At 38.3% G+C, this 15350-nt stretch overlaps 1 protein-coding gene across 4 annotated transcripts in view; it reads right to left on the bottom strand.

Moving 5' to 3' along the window:
- Positions 1-15350, bottom strand: part of INO80D (INO80 complex subunit D) — a 46284-nt gene that overhangs the window by 19941 nt on the left and 10993 nt on the right. For all 4 annotated transcript variants that reach the window (XM_075511460.1, XM_075511457.1, XM_075511459.1 and 1 more), the window contains 3 exons: positions 9735-10483; positions 6504-6612; positions 752-976 (listed from right to left, as the gene is read on the bottom strand). In XM_075511460.1, the coding sequence (XP_075367575.1) occupies positions 752-976; positions 6504-6612; positions 9735-10483 (1083 nt within the window). The remainder of the gene's footprint in view (positions 1-751; positions 977-6503; positions 6613-9734; positions 10484-15350) is intronic.

Below are 15350 nucleotides of genomic sequence, written 5' to 3'. Positions count from 1 at the left end.
CCCAACCCCCCCCCAGTCACACATCCTGTAAAGGAAAACCACAACAGCAAAAAGATGCTCCTGGTACCCCAGACATAATGGCAGGGTTCAGACTTACTCTGTTTCTGCGCAAATATGAATCAACCAACTCTCAGTATGCTGAGAGCTGGAGGGATGTTGACATTATCTAGAAAGAATTCCCACAGAAGGTAACCTTCAGAGTTGTTAGAAGATATTTATCTTGTTGCCAAGTTTCATTTAATGTTAGATTGAGTTAAATCTAACAAAAAGCATGAGCTTAAGTTTGATTCGCTGGGAAGAGAAGTAAGAGGAGGTACAGACTTTTCAAAAAAAGCTGTCTGAAAAACAAAATCTGAATTGAAGCAGTGAACTGCAGACCAGACTGCACACCTTCTAAAGAACTGGGCTTAGTAAAGTACCAGATATTTGAAGGCAGCCAAAATACATAGATTAATTAATAAGAATAAATTTTAGCAGGCCACTAACTTCATGACATTTAAGAAACTAGGCCCAGATACTGCTGAACAAACAATCCACATTTTAAAACACAAAGCTGGAGAATGCCTGTCTTCATGGAAAACACTGTATGCCATACTTATTCTACTCCACTGACAGACATTTATGTGTCATGGTTATTCTGCCTTGTGCATGCCTACCAGTTTCAGAGTTCAGCATTTCAGCTGCTGGATACTCTGCCCATCTCTACCCTCTCCAGACCCTGGGTTACTGCAGTCACAGGGGAAGGTCTAACCTGGTATGAGCACACGTAGCTCTTCGGAGTTCTTGTATCAGTTGCCCAGCATGCTCCGGCTCTCTGCTGGCCGCCTGCAGCAAGGCTTTCCGGAGTGTATGCCGGCATTTCTTCTGACGAGATTCTGCCCGCTCCAGGCGGCAGAGGTGCTTGTATTTCTGCTGAAAGTAAGTGCAAAGTCTGGTCACCCTGGAACTCCTGTCATCTGCATTGTCATCATCGGACCTGAAGGAGGGAAAATAAAAACAAATGGGCTTTAAGTGTGGGTTTTTTTCAAGGTAGGTCATTTGTCATTTTAATAGAATTGTTAAGTTGGCATCCATCTTCTGGCCCCACAAACATCCAAAGGCCGAAATCAGGCAGGGATGCTTGAGAAATGGTAAGAGCAGGATCCCTTTTGAATTCTAAAGGTACTTACCCTTCTTAGTATGTCATTATTAGAGATTACATCAATTTATCATCAAGTCTGACACATTTAAATGCCTGGAGCCTGCTGTTCAGAAAAAAAAATCTATACTGTTAACCTTTATTTACTGTAAATGTCTCAGCAAATGAGACAAATTCTTAAATCAAAGTGCAATTAATGGAGAGGACAAGGGTGGGGAACTATGTAGTGGAAATTTATTGAAGAAAGGTCATGCTGGCAAAGATGGTCAAATTCTAACAAGTACCAAAACTGCTGACCTTTTCCAATTCCTCTTAGTCTGCCAGGTGGTGTTTTCCTTCCTAAACCAAAATACATGCTCACACAGCTAGCAGTTGATACTGCTTTCCCCTTGCTGCAGAGTTAAAGCTGAGTTACAGTATAGCCATGGAGAAGAAATTCACATTTAACTCCAAAGGTACCGAGGGAAAAATCAGACCATGGCTAAACAATAACCAGACGAAGGACTGATCCAATTCTTTGTTTGCTTAAGAAAGCCTTTTCCCATTTATCTTGGCTTTCTGAATGTCCAGGCACATATCACCAAAACCATCAAACCACGTCAACACATTCAGTTAATGAAGTAAAAATTATGAAACATAATAAAATCATCACTGGGACTTGTTAAAACAACAAGGTCCATGAAGCTACCCTGCAGTCCTCCACAACAAGCACTAGTTTGCAGAATGATTTTTTTGTTTATAGAGCAACAAAGGGCGTGCACTGAATCTAAGCAAAGCAGACCTTGTTCAGTTTTTCCTTTAAGTTTTTCCTTATAGAACAGAGAAACTTTTTGCTAACTTTCCTATCTGTAAAACAAAGGAAGGGCAGGGGGAAGAAAATAAGTCCAAACAAATGAAGCAAATCAAAAGCTCCCAAGGTTCAGACTGCAGAGCTTGGCCAGCGAGACTGAATGAGCTGCCATCCAAACCTGCACACAGCAAAGCGGACCACAACTAGCTGATGATAGAAGAGATGCAAAATACCGGCCATGATATTTACTAAATAAAGTAAGATCCAGAAATGCAGGCAGAATAGCTGTCCCTGAAAGGCAATATAACTAAGACCTACTTTCCTTTCTGGAAAATCTTAGTCCATTCACACGCAGGCTAAATTTAAGACACTGCATCCATCTCCACTAAGGCTGCCCACAAAAACTCCGCAGGAGCAAACACTGCCTTGACACCAATGCACATTTTTATAAAGTTTTATGTAAAGTCAACCATACTATGTATTTTGTTCGTTAAAACAGATCACAGAATATTTTCTAGAAGTGTAAATTACAAGTAATTAACCTCTGCAATTAAATGCTTAGCAGCAAATACAACCTGTTAAAAATATTTAACATCTGTAATGTTTAAAATATTTTCACATTGAAGATGAAAAGAAAATACACTTTTAAAATCTCCTAGGAAAGAATGCCTACTGGGAAAAACAACCTGTTTAGAAAAGTTTAATTGTGTGCTATTTAATACAGATTTTCCTTTTTTCCAATGTATTAATAGAAAACAGGAATACATGGATGGGATCAGTGAGATATAGGTCTGTCTTCTTAGGTATTTCATTACTGCTCTGGGCCAAGATTTTGAAACAAAGTTGCAGACATACTGATTTAATTTTAAATATAGTTACAAATTAACTTTAAGAAAAGAAAAGAATATTCCTTAGGGAAATAAAGTGTTTCTTTTGGGTGGAAAGAGTGGTTTTTAATGCAAATATCTCTATATTTGAGACTTTTTACTTCCCTCCCATTGAAATAGACAGAAAAAAGTCATTGTATGTTAAAATATTTTGAACTGCAGTTTATGAGATAATTTAAAAAAACTAGATGAAGAAATATATACAAGACATAGAAAGAAATCATGCCTGCAGTGGACAAGGACTTATTTTGAGGCAAACAGTTTCTAAAAGCTTATTCAGAATTTTGTTTCCAGGCCAGTAAGATTAACCAAAACATATCTATATGTTCAAAGAAACCTAAAAATATCACAGTAACACCTCCTTGGGTTTTTTTGCTAGGCAAGTACTGAAACCAAAAGGTACTTTTATTGTTGACCTTTCATAAACAAGTTTACCAACTGCTATTTAGTTTATTGTCTTAAGCTGCATATATAACTTCTGAAGTTCAACTTAATGTGTGGCATTTCATTTTCTAAAAGATTTCTGAAAGTGCACGCAAACCATTTGATAATCCAAAATGCTTCTTTCCAACCGTTCCCTTTAAGATTGCCATGTGTAAACATCAGGGGAATTACTGCTGAGTGTTCATGAAGAAAACAAAGGCAGCACGAAGCAGCAGAAAAGAAGAGCAAAAGGGTAGCGCGAGCAGTCAGGCACCATCAGGGAACCAGGAGAACATGCTCTCTACTCTGAGACACACCAGCAACTGTACTTCAAAACCCTCTGTAAGGAGGGATTTGAAGAACCTTTCCTTCTTCCTTTTAGTTCTTCTAGTTATTGGGAGTTATTAAATCCAACTTTGACAATACAGTTTAGATATTTGCTCCTTTGAGTGAGCTGGTATGAGAAGGGACTCCAATCCCCACACTCCCTTTTCAAACTTGCTACTTGAAACGCTCGCTTTATCTATATTTCACCGTAGGAAGTGAAAAACTACTTTGTTTTAGTCATTTGTTTTCCAGCACTTTCTAAGCTACAACACCCAGTAATTGAATCATCTGGGGGGAAGCTTCACTAATCTGCGGCAGGGAACAGCCCCTGCTTTCCCTCCGAACTGCTGCTCCCACGAGGAATTCCTCTCACCCCAGCAGCCTTCCCTGCCAGCCACCCTGCCTGCACTGCGCCCAGTGCCAACTCCTGTCCTACTATCTGAACTCAAACATTTGTGCCTGCCTTGAAGCACTGCATCCCAGAATCCTGCAACCACAGGAACCCCATTTTTCAAAATTAAAGGACAGAATAATAAAAGCAAACATTTGGCCCGTGTTTCCACAGATGACTGCAACAATATGACTTTACAGATTAAAAGGCCTGAAGGCAAGTGAACTCAAAAATGTATTACTGTTAAGACATTAATTTTAAACCAATCTGGTGAATTTTTGAGCGTTTAAGAGCAGCTAGAGTATCACACAAGAAGTTCAACAGAAAGTTAGAGGATTCCCCCCACAATCACACAACCAGAAATGCAGAGAACAAGCTGTCCAGTAATGCAGAAATTAACTGTTCCCTTTCTTTTACTAATCCGTTCTGAGAAGCATCCCTCCCGTTGTCTCCCACAGAGTCAAATGGAAGTCAAATGGAAAAGGACAGAATCCAGCTAGCTGGTGGAGGGTCATCCCTTTCACACAGGGACCACAAGCTCAGACACAAATGAACAGAGAAAAAATAGCTTTAATTTTACTATGAAAAACAGTAAGTAAATTCCCATAGGTTTAGGTACGTGATTTCAGAATCTAAAGGTTTTGGGAAACAGTCTTCATTGGTTTTCTGGTAAAATTAGCCTCCAAAATTCAGGGTTGTAACAAGTCATTGGCTGACTAAGTTAGGAGCCACCAGTCTACACCGCCGGATTAGCAAGACATTTTTGACAAATCAAATCACCCACAAAAAATAGTCCGAACTAATTCATCTTCAGCAGCAGGCAGACCACATTGCAAAAGTGTCAAAGTGAAACATTTCAGGTAATAAAAACCTCTACAGAAGCTTGAAGAATAGGAATTAAAGTCTTAGAAGGCTGACATCAAGTGAATGTATCAATGTTTATCCATAAACAAAATTAGGAAAGTTGTTGAAGGGCTAACACTGGGCAGGCTGATGGAAGTACAAAAGCAGCCAGTACCATACAAAAATTTATCTATCATGATTTAGTTAAGACAGTGTTTAATTGAAGTGCATAAAATGCTAGAATGGAACAGAAAATGTCAAGACAAGGTATTATTTTCTCTCAGTATGTGAAAACAGTAGGAAGAATCCAAAGGAAGTTAAGACAAATAGAAGACAAAACACACAGAGATGACCTTTATAAGCTGACAAAAAAAACAAGGATCTATGGAAGAACCAGATCAAATGTCAAAGAGAGAAGAGCGTAAGGGAAGTTATTTAATAGATATATCTGCTTTGAAAATTATGTATGATTTAAAAGTCTGAAAGTCTGTTCACGTTTTCCCAAAACAGTTTATTTAAAAGTTGCCTTTTAAGTTAAAACTAATGTTTGTGAAAGCTCACTCTCTCTCTGACTGCTGATGCCCTAAAAAACAATGGTCATTCATAACAGAAAAAACCCTTTCTTTTAAAAAAGGGAAGTCTACACACTGCTATTAAGCTTTGATTCACCAAAGGCTCTCAGTATTTAGTATCCTGGTGTCTGTCCTGATGACAGAGATACAGCTTTATTCACTCTGTGGACAATCTTTAGAGATGGTAAGAAGTTCTGGTAAGTTTCAGAATTTCCATGTAACAACAAAATAACATTTCGTTAACATCATTACTCTAGCTGTGATATTTAAAAATTAAACAAATGGGAGAGAGTTGTAGTATCAAAAAGTCCAGTTGCATAGTGAAAGAGAATCACAATATAGAAACTACAATCAAACGTTACTGAGACCCCAATTTCCTTTTGTTATCAACATGCTTCAGTTTTGTTACAATACTATGCTTGGGATGCTTTGCTTTAACTTTGCACCTTAAAATTTACATTAATAGACATATATTACCATATCCTGCTGTAAGTTCAGATTCAGGACTTAGCAGTATATGGAGAACATCATAAGCCTTTCTGCACCAGCAGCTAATACCTGCTCTGCTTATCCCTTCAATCACATCACTTCCCTTCAAATGCTCCCCACTATTTGACATTTATTCAACACTTAATTATGAAAAGAAATGCCATGCCCTTTAAAAAAACACATTAAAACTACATCCTGCACAATTACCATAAGGATTAATGAGTAAAATGTAGCAAGTTTACTAACAAAGTTATTCACAAATAGTAGGAAAGACAGGAAACCAATAGCAACTCCTTTCATTTGGTTCTAATTCAGGAAATACCTCTACTCAGTAAGGCACGCAAGTTCATGAACAAATCCCACTAAACTCAATTAAATTTAGGCAAATAAGCTTAAATTCTTTCCTGATGCATCCTTCCGATAGCAGACTGCACAAAGGTCTCCAAGATAGGTGGAAACTGGGACAGAAGGCGACAAGTTGGTTTTTTCATAGCTCTTACAAACAAATGAGTTCAAACAATCCTTTGTTTCAGCAAAGAACTCAACAAGTGCTTAGGTTTCACTGACTCCACTTGAAGTGAAACTCACATTTACATGATTTATTCCATCAAGGCCAGCATGAATACTAAAGAATCATACTCACTCATGTCTCTCATAGCCGAGGGTTTCTCGGATAGACCACGCAACCTGGTAAGGGGAGGTTTGCTCTGAATCCTCCAACTCTTCTCCACTGTCTTCAGACCAATCCAGCCCTAAGGGAATTGAAAACATGAAAGCTGGATGAAAAGTGTATCCACCTCACATAAGTCTCTGAGCAACCTAAGGCACAGAAGATGAATGTGTAGTATAGTCACAAGCATAATCATGTTTGATTAAATCATATAATATTCTCAATTACACAGGAAAAGTTATAGTAACAGCTCCATTACAGTGTGCAAATAGCATGAACTGATTTTTGTCAAATTTGAGTTTTCCTTTTAAAATCCTTATTGGCTTCTTTATCCATAAACAGTGGAAGAAAAATCACCAGCTTTCTTACCCACAGAAAAATATCACAAGCTTTCATACCAAGCACATGGAATCTTTAGAGACAAGGTAAGAGAGAAGTCCCTGCCACAAAGAACTGACTGCTTGGCAATTTTAAATACCATATGATCTAAGTAGGCCACTTTCATTTCTGTTTATATTCTGACCCCTGCTCTGTGCCACAACTGTAAGACAGAGCAGCATGGACAGTTAGATACACAGCTACACAGGATGTTCCTCTGCTCAATCTCTGTAATTGCCTGCCAAATGCATACATTAGCATGAAAAAGAGAGCTAAAGAGAGAGATGCAAATACTCCTGCACTTTTACTAAGCAGCATGCTTTCGCTTAATGATGATGCAGTAGGATCAACTTATTGATCCAGCAGCCTCAGTTAGTCAAGCTAAACACAATCGTTGAACATGACGGCCAGAAACAGAGTCCATTAAGTTCTCAGGCAGAACATTTTATCTGGAGCTTCATCTTTTGCAGTTTTTCCTTCTCTCTCCCACATCCAGTGAAATTCTTGCCAGTTCCTTGCAGCAGGTGCGATAAAATCCCATAGCTGCGTTTACAAGCCAGCATTATTACTTTTTCACTTTCTTGTGTGCTCCTTGAAAACAGAGCAGCAGTTCGGATAGAGTTAAGGAGCACTTTATTTTTGCTAAAAATAATCTAAATGACTATATCTGAGATAATTCTGAAGTTAGATGCTTTGAATTCGGGAAATGCATCAGTACTTGGTCACCTACTTGCAGAGTCAGACACACACACTTGGAATACAATTGTCAGGACTGCCTTCATCATTTAGAAGCAACACTAACATAAACCAGAAACCCTGTTTTTCAGGAACTTCAGCATCCTGAAAATTGTATTCTTCATTCCTATTTTTAAGATATGCATTTGAAGTAAATTAAGATATCTTAAGACATTTGATAAAATGCCAGAATTATACTTGCAACTTTTTTTACTCTCACCCCTTCCATAAAGGAATGAAAAAACAACTTAATCATTGGATACAGATGTCCACAATTGATACCATGTAACAAATTATTTACCCAAAGTTTAAAAATAAAATTAGAGGTTGAGCTGTTTTGCTTCTAATGGGTACTGCTGAAATGAAGGAATAAAATCTAATCCAGATTCAGCTATACTCACGCTGAAGACTACAGTTACATTAATATCCAATTACATGGCTCTGATGTAGGTACAAATAAAACTGGCTACATCTTTTTAAAGATTTTGTGCAGTCATCTCTAGGCTACTCTATCATAAAAAAGAAATCCTGAAATTCTCTGAACTGGCATAACTAGTCTTTAGTATTAAGGCATGTTATTAATAAATAACAAATATATTTTCCACTCTCACAAAATTAATATGTGAATTCCATTACTTTGCCAAATGTTCTAATTGCAAAATGTTCTAATTGCATACACATACAGTTATGCATCTGCATAACTGTACATTTATAGGTCTAATCAGTTTTTTTACTATGCCTCTTTTTTAGGAAAATGTATTCTCTTCACCACTTGAGAAGGTAAAACATTAAACACAGAAAGTGGTCTTCCTACAGTCTTTCAAAATGCAGGTCACTTTCTAAGCTATTGGGGTCTGTGACACTCAGAAGTGCCTCTGGAGCTGCTATTCCTCAGAAGACCTGCATTATATGTAGGACCATCAAAGCAGTTTTCTGAAGAACAACGTCCTTTGCAGACATGCTATGGGATTGCTAATTATCTTCTGAACAAATAGTCAAGCTATCCCATGAGTGCCAAAGGGCAGATCTTAACAGCAAAATAAAAAAAGGTTAATTGAAATAGCAAAAATTACAGATGTTTGCAATTAAATAAGATGTTATATGAAGAACGTCCAGATTTATCTGAACTCTTGGTTGTTTTTTTTAAACATCATAAATGGCATTCCTGCTCTAATATCACACACTGACTCCTGTTTCCCTTTTCCCTGTCAGTATTTTACTTGTTAGAAAAGTACAACCTAAAACTAAGTGGAAAAGTAAGGTAACTTTGGAGGGTGAGGGAGATAACAAGGACAGCTAGGTGTTCCTAGGTCTGTATTCATAACCAAATAAGCCACAAAATCAGCTGCCTTTTTAAAGCTTTATAGAGCACTATTGCCATAGCAGCAAGTTGGTTATATTTACTTACATTTTCACAAGCAGCAATTGATTATTACAGTTTCTAGATAATATGTAAGGAGGAGACTATTCCTGCACTGGTATGTGGACAAGACTCCACCCCTCCAATTACCTTCTGTAACGGTGCTGCCCTCCTGCAGTAATCTTTTGCTTTTGTTTATCGACATTCTGTACGAGCCCAGAATAGGCCCAGTCAAGAAAAATTCTCTCATGTTCCAATTTTCCCTGTCAAGTCAACTGGAAATTTGGATCTGCACAGAACAATGGGCCAAATCTCCAAACTTCTACTTGCACTCATTTTATAATGTGCACTTGTCGCATATTTAACATTCAATCTAACCTCATCCATTCATGTAGGTACAGCTGTGCCACCTTTACTACTCAAGTTGCAAACCTTCTGTATGATGTCTGTATCACCCAAGCAATGCTTTCTGCACCTCAGTTTGATTTCTCAAATGGTTAACAGGACATTAAGAAGAATAAACAACCAAAACGCCACAAACTATATGCGATGGTTCCAGGCATTCCCTTCATAGAGAACAGGGCTAAAGAAAACACCAAGAGATTACCTAGTTCAGAGTTATTCTGTAAGGACCACACTCAAATGCAGGACACGGCTAGGAAGACATTCCCCTTCTGACTTTTGGTTTCAGGCTAAAAAATAAGCAGGCAGTGCATCTATTATCTACCCACCTAAATGTGGAAACAGATCAGTGTCCAGCTGCTGTTTTCGAGTGCACAGTTTCACCAGTCTCTGTAGCCGGCTCATGCAGGACGAGTGCGGAGAAAAGGCTGTGGCTTTCATGAGGACCCGATCAGTCCTTGGAGGGTCCGTGACAGGAGCCCTAGAGGGTGGCAGGAGAGGCAGAGGTCTCTTGTTAGACAACTGCCGGGCTTGTGCTATAGTGTGTGTGGTGGGTGCCACTCCCTGCATTGGTAGGCTGGTGTTCGGAGGTTGAGGTGACTTGCAGACTACGCCCTGCGGTAGCCCTGTCGGCTTTAACGAAGCTGATGAAGGTGGCAGATGGGAGTGCTGCTGCTGCAGAGGCTGCTGCTGCAAAGGTGCAGGAAGGGGGCTAAAGTGCTCTTGGCGAACTTTTAAAATCTCTGTCTCTCTCTGGCGCTGCCGGTTTTGAGCCAACTTGCTCTGCAACTTTTTCCTCACTGTTGCCCCTTTCTTTAGGTCATCATCCTCTTCGTTGAAAGCAAAGGGGTCTTCTAATTCTGCCTCCAGGTAGTGGAGAGGAAGCCTAGCCCCTGGAGGGGAGAGGGACATCCCATCCAGTCCATTGGGCATCTTCAAGGCCAGGGTGGGCACTGTCAGACTGAAGGCCATAGCATCCATCTGATGCCTGACCTTTACCTCCTCTATGGGATCATTCTTTTTCTTCCTCTCCTTTTTCGGTATAAAGCCAAGTACCTGCAGGTGGCTGTTGCAGTACCTTTGAAAAGTAAAAGCAGTCAGTTATTAATTCAGCTCTTGTAAGTAAAATCTGAAGAAAACAGACATCGCTAAAGGGGAATCCACACACACACATCTCATGCGAATTTACATCAAAACACAAGAGGTCTTATAAGAAGTGTACACAACTGCTTCTAATACAACAGATAACTGTGGTGTTCCCAACCTGTAACAGAAAACAAAAGCTTACACAAGTGACAATTTGTAATCTTAAGATATAAAAGTCCTCAGTCATTATTCATAGGAGATTCACACACAACCATTCAAAATATTTACTCTCTAATAGGGTAAACACTCACAAAACAAAGCAAACAAAACAAATGGACTGTCTGATACATAAAACAGTAAGAACTCAAGCTGTTCGCTCTGATCGTTTCAAAAGCTCCCAAGAAAAAGTACATTGAAGTACTTCTTTTCATTCGGCTGTTCTTTCACTGGAATTAGTTAACATTTTCATCAACGCACACATTATTGTTATGAATTCCACATAGTAGGGAGAAGTTTCTTATATGGACAATCTCACTAGAGATACCTGCCGAGAAGGGTCACTATTTGCACTTAACGAACAACTAGCATAAATATTTAAGTTCTGTTTTAGTAGCTTAACATGATGAATTTTGTAGCCAGAGGATTAGCTGCATGTTCTTCAAACAAAAACCTAGTTTAAAAGAAATTCTCTGCTGCTAGAAAATGTTTACACAACGCCAGGAATATGTATACATACAATCCACAAACAAGGACTTTAAGCTCTTCTAATATAAAAAAGCTTTTAAAGTCATGTTATTAAAAAAAAAAAAAAGGAAAAAATCTTTGAAAGTTTGTCATGAAAATTAAAAGGAGAAGAGTTACAATTTATGGCCACAGATAACATACTAAGAAGTAAACAATCAATTTTTGTCTGATTAAAACAAGCAGGTGATGGAAATGTAGGAACCATGATCTGATCCTTTTCCTGTTTCACACAGGCAGGCCCTCCTGCCTCTGTAGAATGCCACCAGCAATCAGACCTCTGCTCTTGCAGGATGCTATCTATAACCTGCAGCTTATAGACAAAAACAAAGATATGAGGAAAAAGTGATGTCTACATCAAGGTACTAATGAACAAGTTAAGGACATATCCATGAAGGTATTCATGGATATGAATAAGGGACAAGATAAGGAAATATACCATGAAGGTATAAAATCTGATCAGTATGAATCTAGAAGAGTAAGTTTTGTTGAACAAATAGGTTAAAATGAAATTATTCCTGGTCTTCATGGAGAAAAAAATAACAGAAAAGCCCAAACCAAACCCCCCAAAATGTTTAACACTTCAGTTTAGTGACTTTCAACTTGCTGTTCCACCCCTAAAGAAGCAATGTGTGAACTGCTTCTAAAGGGTCCATAAAAGGTAAAAAGGAAAAAGCAAATTCATATATGCTCCTTAACAATCTCCACATGTGTAGTTTCTCGAGGGATCCACACCCATAAGGATTCACAAATCAGAAAAGGCTGAAAAGTACTGCTACTTGTTATTGTCTAAATAATTTCTTAATTACATTAAGTTGTAAGTAATAAATAAATCTAAGTGAGGCAAGCTGAAAGCCAGCAATATGTGGAGTCCTTATTAGAATACACTGGAATACTGTAAATTCATACTGAGAGATGCACATCTAAAAATAAAATTATATAATGAGGGCTCAATAAAGCTTCCCTTAAAGTCAACAGCACTATTCCCATAATTAAAATTAAGCACTTTTTAAATATTTTGTTCGAACAAGACTGATGAGATCAGTTAGAACCACACTTTTAGTATGACAGAAGAAAAAACAATCAACAGACAAGACAAACACAATGGAATTTTTTCCCCTCTTATTCCAATAAAAAGAGAGTTTTGCTCAATGTGAATGCTTCCTTTATATTGTTCAGAACTTAAATATTGTCACCTTGTGCTTGTGCAGGAGCAAAGAGGTAAAACTGTCTAGTCTGTTTTCATTGTGAAAACCAAAGAGAAAGCAAAAAATGGAAAATGTGAATAAACCTATTGAAAAGGTAATTAGCTTGCTAACATTCTCTGAGTTTTAGGCTTTTAAGGGTTTTGCTTGTTTGTTTAACAGCATCATTTTTATATGGCAGAGAATAAAGCTTTGGCTCCTGCAACTGACCATACTGCATCACTGAAAGCCAGCAATATCTTACACAGGCATCACCTCTAGCCACAAACCCATAGATGTCAGGCTACAACATAATGAAAATATAGATCACATGCACTTGCAGACTCCAGTACACATTGACTTGGCTCTGTGCTTTAGGCTCTGTCTATCAACTCTCTGTTTTCCAGCATAACTGAGGCTGATACAGCTTGTATGCTGGATTAAAAGGAGAAAGAAGAAGCTGGAAAGAGCACCTTAAGTCTTCTCTGGGTAGAGAAGATTACATGCAGGCAGTTTTCGCTAGGCATAATTTATTAGCACAAACTCAACCTTGGCCTTGCCAGGCTCTAGCTGGTCCCATGCAGAGCCAGGCAGGCATGCACACCCACTTCCCATCCTTCACGTTTCGGGGTGGCTTTTTAGTTGACCCTGGCACAAACTGGCTCTGACTTTACACGGTGCTGCAGAGCCTGATGCAGACATTAACTGACTCTGCTGGAACCAGCCTATAACCAGCTGAGTTAAGGCAATAAACTCTTTGGAATAGATGTAATGCCAGGGAAGGCGTTAGTAGTCCATGCTCCATGGAAGACAGACTACTGGGAAGACTGGAATAGCATCTGCAAGTAGCACAGTCCCTTTCACATGGCTCTGAGCACGAAACCCATTAGGGTTAAGCTGGCCTTACAAGAGCGAATTCTGATGTGCCGGTCTTAGTGGCACAGTTCGTCACTTCTATAACCTGCCTGTGAGTTAGTCTCAGCTGACAGTATCACATTATCTAATATAGTTTTTTCCCCCTTCCTTACTCAGTGCCAAAGGCACTTATTCTGTGCAGGTGAGGTTGAATGCAGTCAGCACATACGGTAAGAGCAGTGGGTTGGTATCCATTAAAACTATCGTAATATGAAGCACACAAAAGATGACGGGCTCTGGAGGCTTCAGCTGGACAGTTTCCCACATCACTGGGAGGGCAAGGATACAGACAGCAAGGTCTTCCACCTACAACTGCATTCTGCTTCCCAGTACATCCCAGACTGGTATCAAGTTCTGTCACTTATTTAAAGGAAGATCCAAATAAACTGGAGAGCATCTTGCATATTAACAAAGTATTTCAAGATTCTCTTGAAAGAGGAGAATTAGAGATAAAATGGTGTTTAACCCAGCTAAATTCTAATAACCCTATACTTAATTATTAAGTTGAATTTCATTATCTATGTGTATATAAAGATCTTTGGATAAGAAAGAATTAGAAGACATGTATTCAGAGGAAATACGTATATCCTGTATATATTCTTTAAAAAAACAAGATAGTGAATAGAGAAACTAGACTTCAAATATGGCAATGAAGTCATGCACTATTAATAGATTTAATTTGTAGAATGTTAATGGTTAATAAGAAACCTAATAATATAGCAGCATATTAAACATCTTTGTGGCTGGTAGCATCTCATTTGTCTGGGGTCAAGTGATAATTTTTTTAATTATCTGTGGACAGACTATGAAGCTTTTGGCATATAATGCATGCATCCTGTTAAGACATTTTATTTTTTAAAATCTTTAAAAGTATATAAGAAGATAGCTGTCAGAGCATCATACAGCCTGCGTCTGATCATGTACAGTTACATGTCTAAAACTGTGACAAAATGACCATCTGACAGTAATTTTGTACACAGAAAATTAAAAGCTATGAGTGAAGAACTCAGACATAGCAAACATCTTTATATCGAACGGAGTGTGAAAAAAGTCTCCTAAGAAACAGATATAAATTTGCCTGCCAAAAAAAAAATTTAGAGCGGGCACAGTCTTATCACTAGCATTCATTAAATTTTATTGTTAAAATTAAACCACCCTGAGAAGCAGTCTTTTAAAATATTCTTTCAAACTATCACATCCTCTCATTTGAAATTAAAAGTTTATTTTCTCCTTCAGACACCTGCTGTCCTCTTCAAGTACTGTAATATGACACTCGACATGCAATTGAATTATTCTAATATAACATACACCAGATGTCATGACCACACTTCACTTTAACTTGAGAAAAATCAAAAAGAACAAAGTGTGAACTCAATTCAAGGTGTAAAGAAAAATCTCAAATTCCATGGGAACATATGAGACCTAAAAAAGTGTCATTAAGTACTATTATTTCTATTGTTTTTAAGTATGAGCCCTGGTAAACAGCAACTCTGGCTCAGTCAGCTCTTGCATCTGAAATTACAGCATACCATTTGCGCTAACAATTTCCATGACCATTTCTGCGAGCTTATTTCCAAAGAGCCTCAATTGTACAGTAGCAAAGAAACAGTCACCGACTGTCAAATTACAGCTTAAAGTTATTCATCTTGTGCCACTTGAGCATTTGCCCTACAGCTTTTGACAAACATTCATGTTTTTTTCTCACTTCATCAGTCTCCTCAACTTGAAATGGCAGGTGAAGTGCAAGTTAATTTAGAGCACAGTCCAACTGTTGTTTCAGACAAGAGAGGGAGCTGCGAGCTGAGAAGGAAGTTATATGTAGGGCACAGTGGGAACACTGCTAATAATGCAAAAGGTTAGTGAATGGCAGCTAATAATGTGAAAGGTCAGTGAATAGTGGTTTGATTCTTTTTTGGCATATTTTGTTTATAGTTTAGGTTAAAAAAATCATTTCTAACAGAACAAGCCTCAGATAGTTAACACACACATTAATTAAATACTGTGTTACTGGCAAAACCT

The sequence above is a fragment of the Mycteria americana genome, chromosome 9 (genome assembly GCF_035582795.1).
Source record: "Mycteria americana isolate JAX WOST 10 ecotype Jacksonville Zoo and Gardens chromosome 9, USCA_MyAme_1.0, whole genome shotgun sequence".
Classification (NCBI taxonomy): domain Eukaryota; kingdom Metazoa; phylum Chordata; class Aves; order Ciconiiformes; family Ciconiidae; genus Mycteria; species Mycteria americana.
Note: the sequence above shows the minus strand (reverse complement) of the source record. Positions and strands in the feature narration are given on the sequence as shown.